The sequence below is a fragment of the Nothobranchius furzeri genome, chromosome 3 (assembly GCF_043380555.1).
Source record: "Nothobranchius furzeri strain GRZ-AD chromosome 3, NfurGRZ-RIMD1, whole genome shotgun sequence".
In the NCBI taxonomy this organism is placed as follows: Eukaryota; Metazoa; Chordata; class Actinopteri; order Cyprinodontiformes; family Nothobranchiidae; genus Nothobranchius; species Nothobranchius furzeri.
Window position 1 is genome coordinate 67691863 of NC_091743.1, and position 15731 is coordinate 67707593.

The window sequence follows — 15731 nt, forward strand, 5'->3', positions numbered from 1 at the left end:
AAATATCAGGAAATAAAACTCCAAGTCCTGCTGTCTGCTGCCATTCTCTGCTGCAGCAGACTTTAGAAGTTTGAATGTTCTCTTCTAATGAAGATAGAAGCCCTCACCGTTTATCCTTATCTGATACACCTTGTTCTTGTTCTAAGGTTTCTATTAATGCTACCTCTTTAAACGTCTCAGAGCGTTTCATCATGAACGTCTCGTCTGCCCCCTGGGGTAAGAAATGGGTACTGCAGGTGAAAAGTGTCAATATACATTTCTTGAAAAATGTTAAAAACATTAAACCACAAAAGTCAACTTTATAATCGTTAAATGTCATTATTAAAATAACACTCACCAATAAACACTTTTACCTCTAAAAGCTTTTCAAATACAGACATATTTATATACTGATTGCTGTTATGGATGAGCATTTGCTCTCATTTTTCATCAGAGATGACCTAAATCTCCGTATGTACACCAAATATATATATATATATTATATATTGATACCATTTGAGTTGACAGAGTATCGTTTATTCCTTCATTTTTGAAAGAAGAGGACGTGGGAGGAGAACGGCCTCTCCTTCTCCCTCCCTGTTAGCTGTGTGCTAGCTGCTGACCCAGGAAGCATTTGTGTGGTCTGTTCACTCAGATGATGAGGTAACCGTGGGGAAGTTCTATGCCACCTTCCTGATACAGGACTACTTTAGGAAATTCAAGAAACGTAAAGAGGAGGGCCTGGTGGGGGCGCACCCTTCCCAGAACAGCACGACCATCGCCTTACAGGTGAGTAAACAAGCATCAGAGAGAAATGTGTGTGTGTGTGTGTGTGTGTGTGTGTGTGTGTGTGTGTGTGTGTGTGTGTGTGTGTGTGTGTGTGTGTGTGTGTGTGTGTGTGTGTGTGTGTGTGTGTGTGTGTGAGAGAGAGAGAGAGAGGAGTGTTGTAATCCTGTCTTTGTTCTCCTTACTCAGATATCATCTGGTGTGTTAATGTTATAATTTATAACTCAGCAGGACGTTCATGATGTTAGTGTTCAGTACGAATCTGTTACTGTCTCCACTGTGTCTCCAAATGTCTTCTGGTGATGATGTTACACATGTGTCATTGTCTCCAGCCATCATCTCGTGTGTTTTCTGTCCACAACAACCCACATCTCATTACACTCACACAGCTTGTGGCCATTTTTGTTCCAATAAGATGTGCATTAAATGGCTACAGTATGTCCTCATATATGATGCAGTATACTGTACATCTGAGAAAGTAAACTCCAGCAAGTTTCTGCATAGTTATGCTTTAGTACAAAAGTATTCTGTCTGGAAATAAAGGATAAGTCTGGTGAAACTTTGGTTTCTGCTCCAGTAAACGGAAGAGCACACATTTGTCTCTGTTTTCTCATCTCCTTCAGTCCATCCGTTCTGTGTATGCCGGGTGTTTTAGTGTGTGTGGTGGTTTTTGACTGTGCACTGAGCTTTGAGATGAAGGTTCTAGCTGCAGCGCTTTAGCCCTCTTGTTGTCATGGTTACAGGCTGGCCTTCGCACACTCCATGATATTGGGCCCGAAATTCGCCGAGCGATATCATGCGATCTGCAAGATGACGATCTAGTAGACTTTATTCCCGTGGAAGACGAGGAAATTTATAGGGTAACTGATTTGAATTCACACGAAGGGAAATGTTTGTGGGGCAGAAGTGGGTGTTTTCATCAGAAAATGAAACATTTGTGAACAGCATGTACAGTGTTTGAGGTTTTGTTTTTTCTTCCAGTTCAGTTTTACCAAACTGAACGATTCCCTCATTCTGCTCACATACCATACCATAAAAACCAGCTTTTGAACTTATTTTTGCTCTTATAATTTCCAAAACAGCCCTCAGACTTAACATCAGTAGAACGGGTGCTGTTGTGTTTAGTGAAGCTCTTGAGGTTTTACTGTGAACATTCCTCCCCAGCGGAACGGCGGACTCTTTGGGAACCACCTCATGAACGGCGGTCACCGGCGGTCCGACGGGCATCAAACCAACACCACACAGCGCCCCCTTCAGGTACAGCCCCCGCCTCACTACGCTCACATGGAGCAGCCGGTGGGGCGCCTGTCTCGAGCCAACGCGATGTCCCACGCCAACCACCATCACCACCACCATCATCATCATCACCGTCACCACAACAACTCCTATGGCAAGTCGCCCAAATCCACCAACATCAACCTGAACAACGCCAATGTGTCCAGTCTGCCCAATGGGGGGCATCACTGCTACTACGAGCACGCACCTCCCAACGGATACCCAGGTTTACACAGCTCCTATTACGACTACCACAAACCACGGACGCCTCAGGGTCAAAGGTATCCCACTTCACTCCATAAACATCTCATGTTACCATGGTTGAATTGTCTGTCTCTTAGTATGTTTTGTTGCATGACGTCTCATTCATGTAGTTTGCCAAATAATATGAATATGAGGTGATCGTGATTTTTTTTTCATCAGTAGGTCCATGTAGATTTCAGCTTAAGTAAATGTACATATGCAAAATAGATAGCCCTAGGATAGAACGTCTAATACATTTGTTCAATCTGAAAATACTCAAACTTGGAATAGGGGTATGTTGGCTGTTGGCAGTCCTTAGCAGGGGTGGGGAACCCTGGTCCTTGAGGGGTGATATCTGGCATGTTTTGGTTGTTTTCCTGTTTCCACACTCCAGATTCAGTGGTTGATTCACCTGTTCAGCAGCTCATGAAGCTCTGCAGAAGCCTGTTAGTCACCTGCTGATTTAAACCAGGTGTGTTGAAGCAAGGAAACAAATAAATCATGTTGGATGGCGGCCCCTGAGGAACCTAGATTCCCCACCCCTGCCTTTTAGCGACATTTATTGGGATGTTTTTAACAATGGCACCCCCAATGGGGCCCCTAGAAAATTGCTGCCCCCCCACCCCCAAGAAAAGCCAGTGTTAATAAATCATATTAATGTTCAGTCAAACCATAAATTGATCTTGTTTTTTCAAGACATAATTGTAAAAAAACAAAAAAATAATACTATTAATGTGTAAAGAAATAATCAGAATTTAAAATATACACACAGTATGTTTCTGCTGCACACCATTTAAAAAGGTTTTTATCTCCTAGTTTTTTGTGAACACAGCAGCAGGTAAATTAATCTAAAAAAAATACATTTAAAAGTAAAATTTTAAATAACTGAAATGTATTTTTCTGAAATGTTTGTGTTTGTAAAATTTAAGTTAAATGTTTTGGATGTATACAGTTTTTTAAATAAAAATGAAGCAATGCAGTACATCACCACTGGCTAAACTCTCCCACTGTTACCACAAGTGCCAATTTGGTGTGCCACCCCAAATATTTCTTTGGCCTCATCTGGCCACCCCTATCAATTTTTTCTGGAGGCGCCCCTGGTTTTTAGTAGGAGCTTTCTTAATTCAGTAAGGGTTCTCAATTGACATATTGTGAAGTGATGGCTCCAGACATAAGAGTTTGTTGATCCTCTGAATAAACTGAAGGCTTCTCTCATGCCCACAGTCATTAAAGGTGCAATAAGTAAGACTTTTATGGGCAAATAATCACAAAACAGTCTAATGTCGTGACCATGTTGGAAGGAAGGTTACATTAAAACAGGTTTCCTTCTCAGCTGGCTGGGGAGTTGTCAGTTTTTGTCTTGTTAAAAGGCTGCAAACAGACATATTCTATAGGGAGCATAAATCATGCCCATCTACTTCCGACCAGGGGTCTCCAGAAGAACGAAAAAAATTAATGCAAGTCAACGGGGCTAAAATCTCTATTTTCTAATTCCATTTGTTATGTGCCATGGATTTCACTTATGATATCCGTGAAGGTTAAAGACGCATTTTGAAGCCAAGAACGTGCTTATTTTCGAACGGTGGAAATGTTATTTTAGGTTTTGTGTGAAAATAAGTCTAGGACTACAACTGTGCATCACCAAAGTGACATTATCAAACCAGACACAGAGAAAATCAGAGGAAAAATGGCTGTAAGTTCAGCAAATTTCAATTCCTTCCTGCAGGAGGAAAGAACCACCATAAATCTGGCCATTTGGTTAGTAGCAGCTATGCTAGGGGAGAGGAGATAAAGTGGTGATGTCATATATGCGACGTCTGATTTGTAGTTATGCTAATTAAAAACTTTTTCTAGCTGAAAATGTTCAAAGTACGTGACTGGCGTGGTTGAAATACATATCATTACTTTTCATTTAAATTGAAGTACAACACGTGTGGTCGAGTGTGATTTTCGTTCTTGCGGGGACCCATGAGCCGATTGGAAAGGGAAGAGACTTAGGCACCTCTATACTTCCTGGTTTTAGAGCCAATTGTTTGAGAGCCTGCTGCCTAGTTATACATCTGCATGTGTAATTCAACCCTGTCTGGTGAAGAGCAGCAGCCTTGTGGACAGAATGGAAGCCAGTAAAAGAAGCAACCCAGAAGTTATTTCTGGTACCCCTAAGAAGCCTCTGCATAGTTTTGTTTCACTCTAAGATGTATGTACAGAAGGATAGAGGCTAACGCTGAGCTAACAATGCTAACAGTGAAAAAAGGGTTCTAAAACTATCTCTATTCAGCATTTGCTTCACTAAAAAAAGAAGCTACTTAGATGTCTGCAATGATGTGATCTACTTAAAGAGCAAGTCACCCCCCACCAGAGTATTACTCTACTCCCACTTCCTGTTTGAAAAATGCAACAAATGCTGTTGCCTAGCAGACCGAGAGGGCGGAGCCGCTAACAAATACACACACACACACACACACACACACACACACACACACACACACACACACACACACACACACACACACACACACACACACACACACACACACACACACACACACACAGGCTCACAACGACATTGTGACATCATATGGTTCCAGCTAACGTTCTAGGGTACCTCTTAGCCAATAGCAATGGCAGATTTAGCTTCAAATGTAATGCAGAGTTTTTACCTGACAACGGCACAACACTGACAGTTTTAGGCAGAAAATTCAATTTTTAACTAAAATGCACTAAAGTGCAAAACTACTGACTACACGTGTCTGCAGCACGATTAGACACACATTTATATAGTTTATCAGAAAAAAAATAGTTGATTTGGGGGTGACTTGCTCTTTAAAATGTGTCCAACACAAAGCAGACCGATCTGTCCTCTGAGTCTTCCCCTTCCAGTTCTTGTTTTTCGTTTGTGGCTCTTTTTCACACCTAGCCCTAAATTGCAGTTGCCAGTGGTGATCACAAGCAAAAGAGTTGTTGCAGAGTTTTCTGCCAGTTTAAAAACTTGAATAATCGCAGTATTCCCCTGATGGTGGGAAAGCAAATTCCCTCATAACCGTTCTATAGCTCAAAAACATTAAATGCAATGAAAAGACTTAATTTGCTGCACAACGTATTTCCCAAAAGAGAGAATGTAATCAGCTCTTTTCTAAGCCCTCTGCTCTATAATGAATCACAAACCTGCTTTCATTCTGGCGTTTAATTTCATAAGTGATCAGGATAATGCTCATTTTGTGACTTCTTATCTGCACAGCTCTTTCTGCTCCACTGCTAGAACAGTTTTCTTTTTTATGCTCAATCAGTTTGGGAAAGGATGTCTGCCTTTTCAAGATTAAATAATGACTTTAATCTGAACGATACACTGATGTAGCGCCTGAGCACTCATCTCATCATGCTTTAATCTTCCTTACACACACATGTGCATATTTTCTCCTCCACGTTCTTTATGTTTCTCCTTCTTAACCCAAATGCTTTCTCTCATTAACTCCTCTGCTCTCTTGGACAGAAGGCGCTACTATGAGGCGTATGTTAGGTATGTTGTCTCTCTAGGTCTGGTTCCAGCAGCAATAGACGGCCCGCTTTTGTTTGTTGTTATTTAGAAACACTGTTTGGCTGACAAATGGCTGCATCCCTCCTGAGATCCACATAACCTACGTCAGGCTGAGCAGTCTGTAGTCTGGTCCTTGTCTGCTTCTGTTACACTGCAGTTGTGTCGGTTATTTAAAAAGATGGATGAATGTGAAAGACCAGCATATGAGTTGTCCCATTCAGACACCCAGTTCTCCCGGTTCCTTTTATTTATTTATTTATTGGAGCTTAATTGAAGGTAGAGCCTTAACGTTTGACTCCTAAACTTTTGTTTTGCACTCAAAGCAAAACTTATTTATTTTTTATTAATCTTACAGATTAATACAATTGCTGCAGCAATTAATACAACAGCTAGGTATGAATGTGTTTTATAACAAAAGAGGATCTTTGTCCTGCTTCAAAAGTAAATCTGGCATATAATCTGCAAAATGTAGCCACATTCCTCTTTTACAATATTTGTTAAAGTTCTTCGTGCCAATAAATCTCGTTTGTCGGCAGAATTACTGCAAACTAATTTTCCAGTCTCTGTATTTAGTTGTTTTATTTTGATTTATTAAATGGCAACAACTGATCAGTAAAAAAATAAATAAAAATAAAACATTAAATCTCAGGATTTGTAAATATTCAATGAGTGTTTAGTAGAAAGTGTGACTTGATCAGTGGGATGATTGGTTATTGGATACCTAAAGCAGAAGTCAATCAGAACAGATTTAAGCAGATTATTGAATTGTTTTATGAAGTGGGAGAACGGGCATGTTGGCGTTGGATGACCCACGATGCTGAGAGCAGCTCTGCTTTAATGCATGAGTCAAACTGAAGCACTTGTTCCAACGAGCTGGTTCAACAATGCTTGAATTTACATGAACCATGTTATTTGTTAAAAAATTACCTCAGGTTCCCCTTCACTGCAGTCCTCTACACTTTAATAATTCATAAACTATTTGAGTTTTAATCCACATCAAACTCTTAAAATTAGTCTCGCCTGCGTCGCTGCTCCCTGGAGGCTTGTGTCTGCATGGCAGTGCATGGCTCTTCAGTGATCCCTCTGAGACGCAGCGGTGTGAACTGTGACCCCTGGTTGTCCCTCAGGTCTCACAGAGGAGACGGCCATCACCCCACCATCCGCAGAGAGGAGGAGTTTGACGAGGACAGATTATCCGGGGAATATTACAGTGGAGAGGAGTTTTACGAGGATGACAGTATGCTGTCAGGGGACAGGTAGTACTCTGTTTTGTTGTCTCGCTTTTACGTTGTTGTGTTCTGATTATAAAATGTTTACAGACGCTTCATGTTTCTGTTTGTAAAGGAAAGCAGTTAAAAGAGTTGGAAACAAAATTGTGTTTCTACAGTTTTCTAACCAACCTTTTTTATTTGATCTGAACTGCAGGTATCAGAACAGCGACACAGAGTACGAGACTCCCAAAGGATACCATCACCCTGACAGTTACTATGACGACGATGAGCAGCCTCTTTACCGAGACCCACGGAGGTCACCAAAGAGAAGGCTGCTTCCTGCAACACCTCAAGGTCTGCAAACTGGATCTATCACTGAGTTTAATCTAATAGCAGTGTGTTAGAGGAGAACTGTGAGAATGTTTTCATCCCAAACTTAAGGTGAAATTAAACCAAAAATTTTAGAAAAGTGGCAATTAAAACATATACAGTAGAAACCAATAATTTTATATTTTGTATTTTCTGCAATGAACAGCAGGTGGCGCCAAATGTCCAACCTAATTTGCGAAGAGACCAATGAAATAAAGTTATTAAAATAAGTATTAGTCCAAACAAATTGTGAATACTTGCTATAAAGTCAGCAGAAACTACAGTAGATGAAGTGGTGTGAAACTTTTTAAACATTAATTTGACTTTCATGACTTTTCTCTGCCCGGTCCACTTTTGTCTGGTTCAGGTCACAGACGACCGTCCTTTAACTTTGAGTGTTTGCGCCGACAAAGTAGCCAGGATGAGCTTCCACATCAGCGTACTGCTCTACCGCTGCACCTTATGCAGCATCAGGTGAGTCGTCGTCTCTAATCACACGTTTAAGACTCATAGAACATTGGTACGACTTGTTCTGACACAATTTTGTTGAAATGAATGGACAGTAAATGAAATGATTATGTTTTGGATTAGAGCTGTGTTTATGTTTCTGGTTCTCTCAGGTTATGGCTGTAGCAGGCCTGGACTCCAGCAGAGCCCACTGCCTATCCCCGACCCGCTCCACCCGCTCCTGGGCCACACCTCCCGCCACCCCGGCCAGTAAAGACCAGACTCCATACTACACCCCTCTCATCCGAGTGGAGCACCCTCACAGGGACAGTGTAGTTGGGAGCCAAGTGTCTGTGCGCAAGAGTTCCTGGTACACCGACGACCCCGAGTTCTCCCAGAGGACGTACTCACCTATCCACCTGCAGGTTCCACCTGAGTACCACAACCAGTACCACCAGAAGAGAGGCAGCGCGACCAGCCTTGTAGAAGCGGTGAGTTTCAGGAGGTTTGCTGTCACATGGGAGCTTTTAGAGACCTACAGTAACATGTTCTTCCCTCCTCGCATGCCGTCCTGCAGGTTTTGATATCCGAGGGTCTTGGGAGATTCGCCAAGGATCCCAAGTTTGTCGCTGCCACAAAGCACGAGATAGCTGACGCTTGTGAGATGACAATAGATGAGATGGAGAGCGCAGCCAGCCACCTCCTGAGCGAAGGGATGGCCCCTGGCATCAACGGGGTCAACGTGTTTCCATTTTTAACTCCAAAAGACTACGAGCTCCAGGACAGCGGAGCGGGCTACAGCGACGAGGAGCCAGAGACAGGACCTAGAGGTCGTTACGAGGAGGACCTGGCAGATGAGATGATATGCATTACGACTTTATAGCGGCGGCTGAAGGAATTCGCAGCTATGGTAGAAAACAATCATGAAAATTTACAAAAAGCAATGCATCTGTTGGCTCTGACCAAAAGAAGTGCCTTTTTTAAAAAGAAGGAAAGGCATATAAATAAAAATCTAGAAGAAAGACCTGACCACAGTAGTGCTGCTCTTTGAAATGCTCTCCACCTGCCAGCAGAGGAGGTCACAGCACAGAGCCAGCTACCACCCTTTCTGATGTGATTCTCCTTCAAAGCGTCCCGACCTGGAGGTACCATCCAGCCAATCAGAGGGCAGAACACTGATGCCGGTGAAAGAGACGGACCAGCTGGCTATGGTGTGAGATCCTGTAAGAGGCGGGGGTCTCTAAAGGTGATGACAATCAGATGTTTGATGTCGTTGCCTCTGTCACTTTATTAATGTTCGGCATATCACGCAAGTTTTCAATGCAAGCATAGAGAGTATCATCCAGAGTAGTATTTAGAAAGCATAAAGGATGTCTTCGTTATTAGGACAACAGGTTGTTTTAGGCAAAAACACGAGGAGCACCAGTAGTCAAACCAGATTATGCAGGAAATCCCTGTCCTCTTTCTAACATCACTTGAGATGTGTACTTTTGAAGCAACACAAGCTGTTGGGGGTAAATGCACTAGCAGGCAGGTTATTTTCAAACTTTAGATCAGTATTTCCTCATTGATATGCTGTAAATTGTATCATATAACCAGAGAAACTTTGTAAAGAGATCTTCTATATTTTGTAATTATGTATGATTCAAAAAATGCTCGTGAAATACGTATGTGGAGTAATCAGGCAGGTAGGTTTTAACTGTTGCACATCTGCAACGCCTGCCTCCAGAGGGTTAAAGGATCAGCAATATGAACCGGCGTTACTCCCTCTCAAAGCAGACTCTGAGGCCTGTTATCTGATTCATTGCTTGGATGCACTCTTTCCTTTTGCCTGTGAAAACGTTTTAGAGGTCCTGCTTTTGTGACACGTCTGCACAACAAATGCAAAGGAAGTTAAATGCTAAAAACAAAAAAAGGGACTATTTTAGCAAGAAAATAAAAATGTTTCCAGTGTTCCAACATTACACAGATCTGGTAAATAACTAAATAAATTGGCATATTTTGTGTAAGTTGTGCAAAAGTACTTAAAATGCATCAACATTGCTGCTTTCGCTGTCTGAGTGGAACCCGTTTCGCTTGATTTTGTCCAGCCCCTACTGAAATGCCTTTGCTGCTGAAGAGTAGAAAAATGGGATGAGTCGGAGTTTCCTGAGGCTCGTGCTGGGATTATTCCATGACACTCTCTTTGCTGGTTTGGGCGTCGGTTGAACCTCTGTACTTTGCAGTCACATTTTAGCCTTCATATAGTGTGTTTGTGTGCATGTGTGTGTGAGGGTTGAGAGTGTTTGTGGCAGCTGGAGACACATGCACATCCTGAGAGAGGCAAAGCAATACGTAGTACCCTCCCTTCACCCTCCTCCTCTCTCAGCCTGCCTGCTTCTTGCGTTCAACATACCTCTGTAGGCAGCTGTGACGACATATCGTCTCGACACGTGTGTTCGCACAGTTTGGCTCAAAGCTGGACTCTTTATTTCCTCTGAAGCTTGAAAGATGGAGACACAATGTTGGATTCAAAAGAAGGAAACCAATAAGGAAACCATCATTTGTTCTCCTCTGACATCACTCCCGCATCATCGCATAGAGCTACAGGACTGACTGAACAGAGGTGAGCTTTTCCAGGTATCACCACAGAGATTATTTAAGGTTTAATTCAACGTACTCCGACTCCAAACACTGAATACTGTCGTGAAAACGTAGGTTTTCCACTTTGTGTGCACACTGAAAGGGCTCTTTGAAATGTTTGTGAGTTAAAATAATAATTAAATGCGTTTCAGTCCTTTTGTTGATGACTGTCACTTAAAAGGACCGACACACTTAAAAACGGCACATTATACTATTTGTAGCAATTCCAGTACTGATGAACTGAAGATATGCATTATTTTGTAAACACTTTGGAAAAAAAACAATGTTTTAAACTAAAGATTTAAAAATAATTGACTCTTACCTCATGTCAGGGATTCCTGATAATAGAAGAGAAAATTATTTGGTTAAGAATATACCAATAAATATTAGCACATAGCTGTTTGTCATTGCACAAGTAAATGTTTAGTGCTTTTGGTTTCTTCTTTTTTCTAAAGATTTGTGTATTAAGGTGAGACGATTTTTGTACTTTTTGTGATTGTGCGTATAGTTTTAGTGAAATCTATATCTGTCATTTAAACCTCACCTCTCAATGCTGGGATCAAAAGATTATAAAAAACTTTAAAGGTGCACCTTTTTTTCTGTTTAGCAAGTAAAAAATGAAGTGATGAAGTACCAGTTTACAGGGAAACATGCTCACTCAAAAGTTTCTATTTGTTTCTTCATCTTGTTCTGATTCTTATTACTATTACAATAAGTGTTGAGAAAGCTGTAATAAAATAAACAATAATGTAACATATGTACAAACATATGGGAAGACCCGCGTTCTCTACTTGAAAAGTCTTGATATTTGCTCCTCGATGTTTTTATTCAGCAAACATCATTTCTCTTAGTAGCAAATGCTTTAATACATATTTAAACCTTTAGATTTTGTATCATTTTTTTGTATTTCTTTTTATGTTGGCCTTGACTTAATTTGATATTTTGTTTTCTAACGATCATCATTAAACGAACTCTTGCTGAAAAACTGTTTTGGTTCTTTTAAAAACACGTTTTGGGGCTTTTACATACTTTGATAACTTTGTACTCACAAAAGAGACAATTCAAAGGTTTAGTTTTCGTGTTTCAGACAGAAAAGTTTGAGTGTTTCAGCTTGGTGACACTTTGTTTGGAGCGATAGACTCCACGGTGGTTGTTGCATCCGAAGCGTCTTCATCCTCCCACGGCTGTCTGCCACACAGCAGGAAGGGCACGGCGTATTTACGGAACTGTAGGAAAAAGAAATGTTCAGAAAATGATGAAGAAATCAAGGCAGTAAAGCGAAACAGTCAAACAATTTTTGGAGTTTCAACATGTTAGTGTGGATTAACAGCATAGAGGACCCAACCACCATAAGAGTCTGTTGATTCTAAGTGATTTAACCCATTTCTTTTTATTTCAGATCCAAAATGAAAAGTCCAGAGTTCCAAGTCTTTAAACTCTAGCGATGCATGTAAGTTAGCAACTCACTAAAGTTTCAAAGGGCTTTAGCACCTCTGCAAAGACCAAATGTTCACAAAACAAGAAGTTCAGCCAGATTTGCAAAATGCAATTTTCAAGAAACGGGCTTCAGACTTAATTCCAGTTTCTACAACTGTCAGTGAGACTAAAGATCAGTTCTACTCATATTTTTAATACATTTGCAGTGGTCGTTGGGGTATAAAAGCCCCGCTGCGCCTGATTGACGTAGAGGTCTGAGAAGGTAGCTTCAGATGACAGGATTTGGAGTCTCATTTCCTGATTTTTGGATATCTTACCTGTCACTGGCTAACAACAACACAAGTCTACCACTGACTGTTTGCTCCCCCCCCCCAAAAAAAAACCAAGCCTGAAAGAGTTCTGCCCTGTGGTGGAGTTGCTAATGCTAACTGTTAGCTTCTACTAGCTTACGTTTCTGGACACTAATCCAACGACACCCTTCCCTGCCGTGAGTCAAGATGCAGCAGTCCATGGACAGTGACAGTGTGACGTAGATCTGTCAGAACCTAACGTTTTCCCATCTATCTTCTATCAGAAGTTGATACAGGAAATAGGGGTAGAAGACCATTTTCACAGTCAGCCTGCATGTTAAACTCAGAGACAATGATCATTTTCAAAAATAATAAGTAAACAGTGCTTTCTCAGTGGACCTGCTCTTTAAAGGCACGCTTGGCAGTAGTGCTTGCTTTTAGCACCCTCTGGTGTCCATTATAACTTCTCTGTGGTTCAACCCCAAATGAAATGTATCTCCTCGCTGTGCGTTCATCTTTTTAACACCATAATCTATCTGCTGAAATGTATCTGCAGCCTTCATTAGTTTCTACAGGAGTTATTCATCACTAAATGAAAGAAATCAGCTGTGTTCATGATCTGAAACATGCAGGAATCGTGCTAGAAGCAGACTGCAGCGCCAGGCATGTCAGCTAAAGTCCATCAGACACATTGCCACACTGTTGCAAGTGTGATATTCTGGCCACAGAGGGCGGTGGGGGTCTGAATGGCATTTCATTAAATCTTAAAATGGTCATTTTAGCACATACTGGCTCAAGAAAATGATTCAAAAGTATGAAAAGGTTGCAAAAGTATCCCTGTATGATGATTTTCATTTTGCAGATACGAGATGGAAAATCAGCTTATTTTAATGTACATCAGCCACCAGTTTATCAATCTCAAATCACTGAATAAAAATGTAAATTTAATAAATTATTTCTGTAGAAATTGAGGAAATGTTAAGTGATTCAACCAATGAGTAGCTGGTGATCTGGAAAACGATCTACAATGTGCAGGATGGGCTGTAACTATAGAGTTAATGAAAGAGGGACGCAAAGTTCAGGTTCTGCAGACGTCGGTTAGCAGGTTAGGCAACCTACGGCCTGTGGGTGCAACAAACTCAGCAGCAGCAGAAGCATGTCTGATCCGAACCCACAACTTAAAGCCAGAACAAAGTAAGGCTGGTTTTAGGACTTGTTTTAAATAAAAATAACAAAAAACACATAAAACACATGACACAACGAGATCAGAATCAGGATCAGCTTTAATGTCAATGGCCCAGTGTCCTGAAGCATAGATATTTGTCAAAAAAGTTGATTCTGACTCTGAGATATTTTGGCTTCATTTTTGTGTTTAAACACTTGTTTTCTATCTTAGAAACACTTGGAGCAAACTGGTTACATTTGATACATTTAACAACCACTAGGTGGTGTTGTTTCAATGCCTTCAAAACCCAGACATTAGATAAGATTTCTAATCTCCTCAAAACGTAAATCTGACGTATTAATCAGAGTGTGGTGTTACAACACCTGTTTGTTGAGGTAGATGTAGATGATGGGGTTGTAGGCGGTGCTGCTTTTGGCCAGATAGACGGGTACTGTGCCCACCAGAGGGTGGATCGTCACATCAGGGGTGCACACCACAAACAAGGCCAAGGCAGTGTAAGGCAGCCAGCTGACCAGGAAGGCCAGGACCATCAGAATCACCATGGACGCCACCTTCATTTCCCCTTTAGCCACGGCTCCTCCTTCCACACAGGCCATCTTTGACACCTGCGAGACAAATGACCATTAAAGGTGAAAGGAACTTCTAAGTGTGTTTCCATGGAGATTTATTGGCATGAAACTTATACATGTCTTAGAATTTGTTAGCTAAATATACATACATATATATATATATATATATATATATATATATATATATATATATATATATATATATATATATATATATATGAAATTGTTCTGCTTAAATTACCAAATAAATAAAATTCATCATGTTTTACTTTTAGGGTTTTGATGATTCTTTATTTTAGTAAAATACAATTACTCATTTTCCTATTTAATGGATGAAATGTGTTTTTAAATAATTTGAAACAGAAGCAAAAACTAAAAATAAGAACAATAAGTGACACATTACTTTTCATCCCATAATCGCAAGATAAAGCTTTCAGAAAGGCTGTAGATCTATTCATTACCAACTAAATCTACTTTTTTACTAGCAGCAGTGTATATGTTTTCCTTTTTAAAAACAAAAAAGAAATAAAATGTCTAAAAACAAAGCGTTTTACTTTCTTGAAAATCAGTTTTTGCAGTGTAAACATTAAGTGCATTTTTTTTGTTCCAGAGCTAAAGTCATCAGTGATGAAAATGTCTCACCTGGTGTAACGTCCACATCAGTTTGCCATAGGAGACCAGGATCAGAGTGAAAGGAATGGCAAAGCAAACAGCAAAATAAACAATGATGTAAGAGACGTTGTTTGGGTCCCTGTTCTGCCAGTCTGGTGCACAGGACGTCCCAACGCCCTCCAGCTCATACCGACCCCATCCAAAGAGCGGGGGGATGTTCCAGGTAAAGGACCACAGCCAGGACAAGGCAATTCCTCCAATTGCATGGTTCTTTTGGAACGTTATCTGCCCCAGAGGCTTGCATACCACAAACATCCTCTCCACTGCAATCAGAGCCACTGTGCACAGAGAGGTGATGCCTGCACAAAAACGTAATGTGTTCACTTCGCTAAATAAAAAAGCTGTGCCTTTTTTACACAAGTTAACCAATAAAACAAGCTGTTACTGAACTAATCCACCTCCACCGATGCACTTACCACACAAGGACACGGCAAAGCCCTCCATCACACAGCCTGTTCTGCCCAGGGAGAAGTACCCCAGGGCATTGTTGACCACAGACAGCACCCCCCCAGTCATGGCGGTGCCCAGATCGGCCACCGCCATGTTCACCAGAGCGTAGTTGAGCGGCTGTCTCAGCTGCTTGTTCATGAGGGACACAATGATCACTGTGGCATTGAGCACGATGGCTGGAGCGGTGAAAAGGGCCATGGTGATGGAGAGGAGGATGAAACCGGAACGTGACAGAGGGGGCTCCTTCCCCGGAGCCAGATAAAAGGAAGCATTTGGTAAAAGTTCAGAGGAAGGCATAGAGGAAAAGCTGGTGAGAAAAAGTTCAGGGTGGAGCTGCTACACATTCAAAATCTCGAAGACTGAGTGAGAGAGCAGAGATTAGATGCTCAGTATAAATCCTGAAGAGCTGGATTTACCAGAGTAATTCCTCCAAATGATCATCCAGAATCCATTTGCTTGATTGCAAACAGATAAAAGAAAAAACAAGAGTTCTGCTGGCATCAGACCAGAAAACTCCTCAAACCTCCTCTAATTATTTTTATCTCAAATGAAAAATTGTTTAAGTTACTATTCAGTAAAATTGTAGAAAAATTCTGATTTTTTAACTTTCTGTGCTCCAGCATCATAGCTATCGCTAAGATTTAGGCAAACATATCATGT

General features: G+C 41.1%; 2 protein-coding genes across 7 annotated transcripts in view; one reads left to right on the forward strand and one right to left on the reverse strand.

The window, feature by feature from the left end:
* cacna1da (calcium channel, voltage-dependent, L type, alpha 1D subunit, a) overlaps positions 1-11452 on the forward strand; it is an 85994-nt gene extending 74542 nt beyond the window's left edge. For all 6 annotated transcript variants that reach the window (XM_070549434.1, XM_070549435.1, XM_070549438.1 and 3 more), the window contains 9 exons: positions 635-768; positions 1509-1625; positions 1930-2321; positions 5774-5800; positions 6946-7074; positions 7244-7383; positions 7766-7872; positions 8019-8336; positions 8423-11452. In XM_070549434.1, coding sequence (XP_070405535.1) covers positions 635-768; positions 1509-1625; positions 1930-2321; positions 5774-5800; positions 6946-7074; positions 7244-7383; positions 7766-7872; positions 8019-8336; positions 8423-8728 — 1670 coding nt within the window. In that variant the 3' untranslated portion in view covers positions 8729-11452. The remainder of the gene's footprint in view (positions 1-634; positions 769-1508; positions 1626-1929; positions 2322-5773; positions 5801-6945; positions 7075-7243; positions 7384-7765; positions 7873-8018; positions 8337-8422) is intronic.
* A 79-nt stretch (positions 11453-11531) lies between these two features.
* On the reverse strand, positions 11532-15507 carry LOC139068884 (parapinopsin-like). The gene is made up of 4 exons (XM_070549440.1): positions 15038-15507; positions 14592-14920; positions 13743-13985; positions 11532-11693 (listed from the first exon to the last, which is right to left on the reverse strand). Exons 1-4 carry the CDS (start codon positions 15366-15368, stop codon positions 11574-11576), a joined length of 1023 nt encoding a protein of 340 aa, XP_070405541.1. The 5' UTR covers positions 15369-15507; the 3' UTR covers positions 11532-11573.
* Positions 15508-15731: the final 224 nt, after the last annotated feature.